Consider the following 10,000-nt stretch of genomic DNA (forward strand, 5'->3'; position numbering starts at 1 on the left):
ATTATTAAGTTTACATAAAAGATCATTAACATTATCTTGAATGGGCCACAGACATAGGATGTCATCAGTGTACCGCATCCATGTTATGTTGGGGGGAATGATCTTACTTAAATTTTTTAGTTTCATTTTCATTTTATAATTCCTTCTTTGTATCTGCACTGAAGATGTAATCATACGAAAGCGCTCTGCTTCGTTAGTTTACTTTTCCTAGTGGTTACCTACGCATTTGTGAACACACGCTCCTAGTGTTTTTATTGCATATATATATATATATATATATATATATATATAGATAGATAGATAGATAGATAGATAGATAGATAGATAGATAGATAGATAGAGATACCTGTATGTATATATAAGTGTATGTGCGTATATATATATATATATATATATATATATATATATATATATTGGAAAACTGTAAACACCAGATTCAATTGAAGGGTTTATTTGCCCGACATTTCGATTCCCGTCCAGGAATCGTCTTCAGGGGGTATAACGGTTACAAGAATGTGAACTCATTATAAATCGCCGAAATGGTAAACCTGGGAAAGGTTCACCCTCTCAGTCAATTGTACAAAGCATACCTTACAATAATAAAATAAATACATTACAATAGAAATTAAATACCAATTAGAAAAAAAAATCAAATAAAAGTTACATATTTGTGAACATAAAACAAGCGAAGCAAAAGTAACCATAGGTGACACACAGTAAAAACAACAGGACAGAGATGCAAATAGAAGTGGACCAAATGTCCGCAATGAAGAAGGAACAAACGACTAAATTGAAAACAAAAAATACACAAGAAAAAAAAAATAAAAAAAAATAAGTTACAAGGCTGTGAACAAAAACAAGAGTAGCAAAAAGCCTAAAACGTAACACTAACGTGAACACTTCAGAACATAGAACAAGGACCAAATGTCCTCAAAGAAATGTCAAGGGCAAACGGCTAAATTACAGCCAAATAAAACCAAACAAAATAAAAAGAGTAAATGGCAGTGAACATAAAGCAAGTGTGACAAAAACATCAAAACGAAACCCAAAAGTAAAAACAAAACATAATCCAAAGACGTAAAAAAAAAAAAAAAAAAAAAAAAAATAGTGGACCAAATGTCCACCGAAGTAGGAAGTGGGGGACAGGAGGAACAAGGACTCAATAACAAATGACTACATTATAAACAGACAAATAAAAAGCAAAGAAGATAAAAGAAGAACCGAAGAGAAAAAGGAAGCAAACTACAACTGTAAAGGAGGACAAAAGTCACGGGAAGGGGAAGCCGAAGAGGTACATTGGGAGATCGCTTTCGAGAAAGGAAGTTACCTAAAAGCCAACTGGTGAACAAACGACAGGTCGAAAAGAAGCAGACGGAGACTAGAAGACAGAAGAGAGGAATTAGCCTGTGTTACTCCTCGTGCCTAAATAAATAGGATTGAGGTCAATGCACCTGTTTATGCAGTTGCTCTTAGTTTCCCATATTTTCTTTGTGTAGAGTTGTCACTCCATCCCAATCAATCATGTGTTGGTGTTCTGTAGTGTGTTTGTACAGGGCCGATTTCGGATCTTCTCGCCTAACTGCACGTTGGTGTTCTTGTACCCTAGTGGCTAATTTCTTTTGTGTTTCTCCTACGTAATCCGTGTCACAGTCCGTGCAGCTTATGCGGTAAACTACACCAGCCTGTTGTGTAGGTTCTTCAGTGTCTTTTACTTTGGTGAGATTTCTGTGTAAGGTGTTGAGGGGTTTGTGTGCTACTTGTATTCCTTTGTCACGTAAGACTCTTGCAGTAACCTCAGAAGCTCCTTTGATGTAGAGGATAGTGACTCTAGGTGTGATATGTGGTCTCTGTTGTGGGGTGTCGGTGGGTCATGTTTTTGTTCATTTCCGTATGGTGCTGCTGGGATAGCCGTTGTTCCGGAAGACCTGTAAAAGGTGTTTTCTTTCGGCCTTCTTAGATTCCACAGAAGAACAGACTTTATCAGCTCTGTTCCATAAAGTCCTGATCACACTCCTTTTGTGGCAATCTGGATGGTAGCTATCAAAGTCCAACAGTCTATCTGTGTGGATGGGCTTTCTGTAGACATTTGTACCAAGGGTGTCACCTTCGCGCTTGACGCAGACGTCCAGGAACGGCAGTTGGAAATCTTTCTCCAGTTCCATTGAAAATTGAATTGCCGGTTCAATACTGTTGATGTAACTGAAGAAAGGCTCCACGTCCTTGCTGTCCAAAATGGCGAACACATCATTGACTTATCTAGTCCACAGTTTAAGCGAAGAAGGTGCAGCACTTAGAAGTTAAGCTTCTAGTCGTTGCATCACTACTTCAGCCACCACGACTGAAATAGGCAATCCCATCGGTGTGCCCTTACGCTGGTGATAGGTGTGATCCCTGAAGTGGAAGTATGTGGAGTCAAGGCACAGGGAGATGAGCCCCATGAGTTCTGACACGGAAAGTTTCTGGTTATCCAAGAATCCCCGGTTCTCCTCCATGGCCGACTTCAGCGCATTTTTGCCAAATTTCGTGGGATGGACGTAAACATGGACTGAACATCGAAGGAAACCAAGACATCTCCTCTCCTTAAGTTAAGTCCTTTGATTCTTTCAATGAAGTCAGCTGAATTCTGAAGCATGTGTGGTGATTTGGTCACTAGAGGTCTCAGAAGTTTAGCCAAGTACGAAGCAAGATGGTATGTCGGAGAATTTCTAAAAGCCACTATGGGTCGAAGGGGAATAACTTCTTTGTAGACTTTTGGTAACCCATAGATCTTAGGGATGGTAGAATCTCCTGGCCTCATTTTCTTCCACTCGTCATCATTTATGATCCGTTTTTCTCTGAGTTCTTTCAGCTCTCGTTCAACTTTGGCCTGTACCTTCTTTGTGGGGTCTTGAGGTACGATGGTGTAAGTCTGGGTATCTTGAAGTAACGCCAGAGCCTTCTGGTCATAATCTTTCTTGTCCATAACGACCGTTGACCTCCCTTTGTCGCTGGTTAAAACAATAATTGAGCGATCTCTGCGTAGTTCCGCTAAAGCTTTGGTTTCTTCAGTGGTCAGGGAACGACTAGTCTGTTTGGATTTCAGTGCTCCTACGATTTTAGTTCTGACGGCCTGTTTGTCCTCAGAAGTGCCTTCCATCAAGCTCATTCCTAACTCTGCAGCGGCCAGGAATTCAGCGTGGTTGACTTTGCCTTGAACATTAAAGTTAAGGCCCCTGGCCAGCACATTATTTTCTGCATCCGAAAGCTGTCTACTGGAGAGATTGGTCACCCACCTTACAGGATTAGGTAGTCTATTGTCTAGCAACCGTTGGAACTTGGACTCAAGGGAACTCCGCTTGTTTGAAGACTTGGACCGGCTGAGATTGGTGATCTTTTCTAGTACTGTGTCAAAATGGGTTGCCTGTAGTAAAGAGGCGCATTGGTTCTTGAAGGTGGTGATGTCTCTATTGATGCGATGGATTCTACTGTGATGATGGTCTATGGCGCATTTTAGAAGTCGGCGACCACAGGCCTCTGCTTCTTCCTTGGCTTTTCTAGTGTTGACAGGAGGTCTAACTCTAGCAAAGGAGGGGAGAGTATTGCGATTACGGCACATTTGACAAAAACGTAGCTGCTCACGGATGACGGATTTCTTGAGTTCACAGTTCTCCCATTTCCTGACTGTGTTGAGCACTTCAACACTGTAATGTTGTTCAATGTAAGAGAAGAAACGTCGGGCAAATAAACCCTTCAATTGAATCTGGTGTTTACAGTTTTCCAATATGGATCCCAGATTCCAAATCTTCTCTTATATATATATATATATACATATATATATATATATATATATATATATACACACATATATGTGTATATACATATATATATATATATATATATATATGTGTGTGTGTGTGTGTGTGTGTGTGTGTGTGTGTGTGTGTGTGTGTGTGTGTGTGTGTGTGTGTGTGTGTGTGTGTGTGTGTGTGTGTGTGTGTGTGTGTATACATATATAGATACTTGTGTTTCTAAAATACCCGATTTCAGTAAAGCTCAGTTCATAGGACTACGTCAGGAGCTTCAGCTTACAGATTGGGAGGCAAAATTAAACGAAAGACCTGTAGATCAGATGTGGGAAATATTTCAAAATACGCTCACTAAGATGATTCAAACTTACATTCCTTTTAAGGACAGACGTCCCCAAATCAGGCTCGCCCAAAGTGGCTCGACAAAGAGACTGAAAAAATTATTGCTAAAAAGAGACAGGCTTATAAGAAATATAAGTGCTCGGGTGCATCTAATGACTATGAAAGTTATGTATCAATACAGATAGATTTAAAAAAGACAATAAGAAAAAGAAAACGACAATATGAAATGAACATCGCTGATAAATCCAAAGAGAATCCCAAAGAATTCTATAGTTACATTAGAAATAAAAAGGTTGTTAGGAATCACATTGGTCCACTATTATCTGCTGACGGTCAACTTGAATATTCAAATGAAGGAATGTGTAATATCTTAAACAATTATTTTAGCTCGGTATTCGTAAACGAAACACCTCAAAGTGAATTCCAAACTGAAACCTGTGAAAAGTCTGGGGTAAACTTACTCACTATGGTAAATATAACAAAGGAAAAAATTAAAAGGTGTATAGACAAACTCAAAGTTAATAAAACACCAGGGCCTGACGGTTGGCATCCAAGAATCTTAAAGGAAATGAAAAATGAGATTGTTGTTCCATTAGAAATTATTTTTAAGAAATCCATCATATCCGGAGATGTCCCAAGAGAATGGAAGCTAGCTAACGTTACTCCCATATTCAAAAAAGGTGACAAAAAGAAACCAAATAACTATAGGCCTATAAGTTTGACTTCAATCGTAGGAAAAATAATGGAAACTATCATCAGAGATGCTATCGAACATCATTTAGAAAGTAACCGTTTGATAAATGATAGCCAGCATGGTTTCAGACGCAAACGTTCTTGCGTGACTAACTTACTCGAATTCTACAACACAGTTATCTCGAATTATGACAAAAGAAACAATATAGATTTAATATATCTAGACTTTGCAAAAGCTTTTGATACCGTCCCACACGAAAGACTACTTACTAAATTAGCTTTGCATGGAATAAGTGGTAGCCTATTAGGTTGGACTAGTAATTGGTTGAATGGTCGAAAACAGAGAGTTGTTTTAAATGGAAAAACTTCTGGATGGAAACGTGTTGCAAGTGGAGTTCCTCAGGGTTCCGTTCTTGGGCCACTTCTATTCATAGTATATATAAACGATATAGACCATGGACTAAAATCTACTGTTTCCAAATTTGCTGATGATACAAAACTGTGCGGAGTGGCAAATGATCACTCAAACCAATTAGATATTCAAGAAGATTTAGATCAATTACAGCAATGGTCTGAAAAGTGGCTAATGAAATTTAACACAAGTAAATGCAAGGTAATGCACTTAGGTAAAAATAACAGTAAGTACGATTACAAGTTATTTGGAAATTCGTTAACAAAAGTGGATAGTGAAAAAGATCTCGGCGTAATTATCAGTAACAATCTCAAATCATCCAAGCAGTGTATTTCAGCCTCTGAGAAAGCAAATAAGATTCTAGGACTGATTGCACGATCTTTTGATTTCAAAAGTCCATCACTCATTAACAAGCTATATAAATCGTTAGTTCGTCCACATTTGGAATATGCTGTTTCCGCATGGTCACCGAATCTCATTAAAGACATTGACAGACTGGAAAAAGTACAACGGCGAGCCACAAAACTGATTCCAAATATCAAAAATGAATCATACGAAAATCGACTAAAACACATGAATCTGTTTTCCCTAAAAAAGGGTAGACTCAGAGGTGACTTGATACAGGTCTTTAAGATTTTAAAGGGAATTGACAACATCAAAAGTGACAAATGTTCACATTGAATGAAAATCAGACAAGAAACAATGGTCTCAAACTGTCCGGAAATAGATTCAATTTGGAAGTAGGTAGAAACAACTTTGCCAACCGTGTAGTTAATGAATGGAATAAACTTCCTGCACAGATAGTGGAATGTAGTTCAGTTCGAAGCTTTAAGAGTCATTTAGATAAATACCTAAGTAAGATGCTGTAATAATTATAATTTATCTTATATCATTTGTTTTTGTTTTGTTATCAATTGTCTGTCTGATTTTCATTTATTATCATTTACTATTTACCTATTTGTTTATTATTCAACTATACCTATGCATTTATTTATGTATTTTATTTGTTATTTACATTGTTATATTTTTTATTTATTATTTTACTATTAATATGATTTTTTTTCGCATCCGACCTAGATATGGATCAAAAGATCTCCTGTCGGCATGCTCCGCCTTTGTAATCCTTTGTAATATATATATATATAAGTGTATATACATATTTATATACATATATTTATATATATATACATATATATATATATACACATATATACATATATATGTATATAAATGTATATATACGTATATATATTTATATATGTATATATATACATATATATATATATATATATATATATATATATATATATATAATAAGTATATGTACGTGTGTATATATATATATATATATATATATACCATATATATATATATATATATATATATATATATATATATATATATATATATATGTATATATATATATATATATATATATATATATATATATATATATATTCATGTATATATATAATTATATACATATATATATGCACACACACACACACACACACACACACACATTATATATATATATGTATATATTTATATATGTATATATGTATGTATATATATATACATATATATATTTATATATATATATGTATATATATATATATATATATATATATATATATATATATATTGGTGAAGCGTGGCAGGAGATTCTCTCTGAGGCATATTCTGTTAAAAACGACAGCAAAAGAATTATTAATTAGTTTTTTCCGTGAGCTCTCAAGCTTGCGAAAAGTAGATTTTTGGTAGGGGGAGAGGGAGTAAATCAAATTTCCAAAATTCATATGAAACACATAAGTATAACAAACACAAAAGTACAGTACACAATAAACACAATACAAGAAAAGAATACAAGAAATACAGCAAAAAACAAAATACAAGCACAACAAAATAGATATTAAGACGTTTTGCAGATCTTTCTGCAGCCTCAGTTGAAGAGAGCATTTAAAATATGCTCCCTTTCCCTTTCTTTTCACTTCAACTGAGGATGCAGAAAGATCTGCGAAACGTCTTGATATCTATTTTGTTGTGCTTGTATTTTGTGTTTTGCTGTATTTCTTGTATTCTTTTCTTGTATTGTGTTTATTGTGTACTGTACTTTTGTGTTTGTTATACTTTTGTGTTTCATATGAATTTTGGAAATTTGATTTACTCCCTTTCCCCCTACCAAAAATCTGCTTTTCGCAAGCTTGAGAGCTCACGGAAAAAACTAATTAATAATTCTTTTGCTGTCGTTTTTAACAGAATATATATATATATATATATATATATATATGACTATGAAAGTTATGTATCAATACAGAGAGATTTAAAAAAGACAATAAGAAAAAGAAAACGACAATATGAAATGAACATTGCTGATAAATCCAAAGAGAATCCCAAAGAATTCTATAGTTACATTAGAGATAAAAAGGTTGTTAGGAATCACATTGGTCCACTATTATCTGCTGACGGTCAACTTGAATATTCAAATGAAGGAATGTGTAATATCTTAAACAATTATTTTAGCTCGGTATTCGTAAACGAAACACCTCAAAGTGAATTCCAAACTGAAACCTGTGAAAAGTCTGGGGTAAACTTACTCACTATGGTAAATATAACAAAGGAAAAAATTAAAAGGTGTATAGACAAACTCAAAGTTAATAAAACACCAGGGCCTGACGGTTGGCATCCAAGAATCTTAAAGGAAATGAAAAATGAGATTGTTGTTCCATTAGAAATTGTTTTTAAGAAATCCATCATATCCGGAGATGTCCCAAGAGAATGGAAGCTAGCTAACGTTACTCCCATATTCAAAAAAGGTGACAAAAAGAAACCAAATAACTATAGGCCTATAAGTTTGACTTCAATCGTAGGAAAAATAATGGAAACTATCATCAGAGATGTTATCGAATATCATTTAGAAAGTAACCGTTTGATAAATGATAGCCAGCATTGTTTCAGACGCAAACGTTCTTGCGTGACTAACTTACTCGAATTCTACAACACAGTTATCTCGAATTATGACAAAAGAAACAATATAGATTTAATATATCTAGACTTTGCAAAAGCTTTTGATACCGTCCCACACGAAAGACTACTTACTAAATTAGCTTTGCATGGAATAAGTGGTAGCCTATTAGGTTGGACTAGTAATTGGTTGAATGGTCGAAAACAGAGAGTTGTTTTAAATGGAAAAACTTCTGGATGGAAACGTGTTGCAAGTGGAGTTCCTCAGGGTTCCGTTCTTGGGCCACTTCTATTCATAGTATATATAAACGATATAGACCATGGACTAAAATCTACTGTTTCCAAATTTGCTGATGATACAAAACTGTGCGGAGTGGCAAATGATCACTCAAACCAATTAGATATTCAAGAAGATTTAGATCAATTACAGCAATGGTCTGAAAAGTGGCTAATGAAATTTAACACAAGTAAATGCAAGGTAATGCACTTAGGTAAAAATAACAGTAAGTACGATTACAAGTTATTTGGAAATTCGTTAACAAAAGTGGATAGTGAAAAAGATCTCGGCGTAATTATCAGTAACAATCTCAAATCATCCAAGCAGTGTATTTCAGCCTCTGAGAAAGCAAATAAGATTCTGGGATTGATTGCGCGATCTTTTGATTTCAAAAGTCCATCACTCATTAACAAGCTATATAAATCGTTAGTTCGTCCACATTTGGAATATGCTGTTTCCGTATGGTCACCGAATCTCATTAAAGACATTGACAGACTGGAAAAAGTACAACGGCGAGCCACAAAACTGATTCCAAATATCAAAAATAAATCATACGAAAATCGACTTAAGCACATGAATCTGTTTTCCCTAAAAAAGCGTAGACTCAGAGGTGACTTGATACAGGTATTTAAGATTTTAAAGGGAATTGACAACATCAAAAGTGACCAAATTTTCACATTGAATGAGAATCAGACAAGAAACAATGGTCTGAAACTGTCCGGAAATAGATTCAATTTGGAAGTAGGTAGAAACAACTTTGCCAACCGTGTAGTTAATGAATGGAATAAACTTCCTGCACAGGTAGTGCAATGTAGTTCAGTTCGAAGCTTTAAGAATCATTTAGATAAATACCTAAGATGCTGTAATGATTATAATTTATGTTATATTATTTGTTTTTGTTTTGTTATAATTTGTCTGTCTGATTTTCATTTATTATTAGTTATATGTCAATTTATTATCATTAACTATTTACCTGTTTGTTTGTTATTCAACTATACCTATGCATTTATTTATGTATTTTATTTGTTATTTACATTATTATAGTTTTTATTTATTATTAATATGATTTTTTTTTCTTTTTTTGCATCCGACCTAGATATGGATCAAAAGGTCTCCTGTCGGCATGCTCCGCCTTTGTAATCAAGATATATACATGTATATATATACATATATGTATATATATATGTATATACATGTATATATATACATATATGTATATATATATATAACTATTTGAGACAAATGAGAGAGAATTGGGTGGGGAAGGGCAAACGAAGATGAATATAGTTTATTGCCCTAACGTTGCGACCAACGTTGAGTCCTCTGAAGAAGACCATGTTGGTCGCAACGTTAGGGCAATAAAATCTATTCCCCATTCCCCACCCAATTCTCTATCATATATATATATATATATATATATATATATATATATGTCTATATATATATATATATATATATATATGTATACATATAATATATAACATATATATGTATATATATAATATATATATATATATATTTATATAT

At 34.3% G+C, this 10,000-nt stretch overlaps 2 protein-coding genes across 2 annotated transcripts in view; both read right to left on the minus strand.

Annotated features, from left to right (window-relative positions):
- LOC143028755 (atrial natriuretic peptide receptor 1-like) overlaps positions 1 to 10,000 on the minus strand; it is a 944,795-nt gene that overhangs the window by 825,387 nt on the left and 109,408 nt on the right. The gene's annotated exons all lie outside the window — the stretch shown is intronic.
- LOC143028763 (uncharacterized) overlaps positions 2,501 to 10,000 on the minus strand; it is a 24,725-nt gene continuing 17,225 nt past the window's right edge. Inside the window, exon 4 of the mRNA XM_076191137.1 lies at positions 2,501 to 3,680. Coding sequence (XP_076047252.1) covers positions 2,501 to 3,680 — 1,180 coding nt within the window. The remainder of the gene's footprint in view (positions 3,681 to 10,000) is intronic.

This window comes from Oratosquilla oratoria, chromosome 1, assembly GCF_046742065.1.
Source record: "Oratosquilla oratoria isolate Oo_2021 chromosome 1, ASM4674206v1, whole genome shotgun sequence".
NCBI classification, from domain to species: Eukaryota; Metazoa; Arthropoda; class Malacostraca; order Stomatopoda; family Squillidae; genus Oratosquilla; species Oratosquilla oratoria.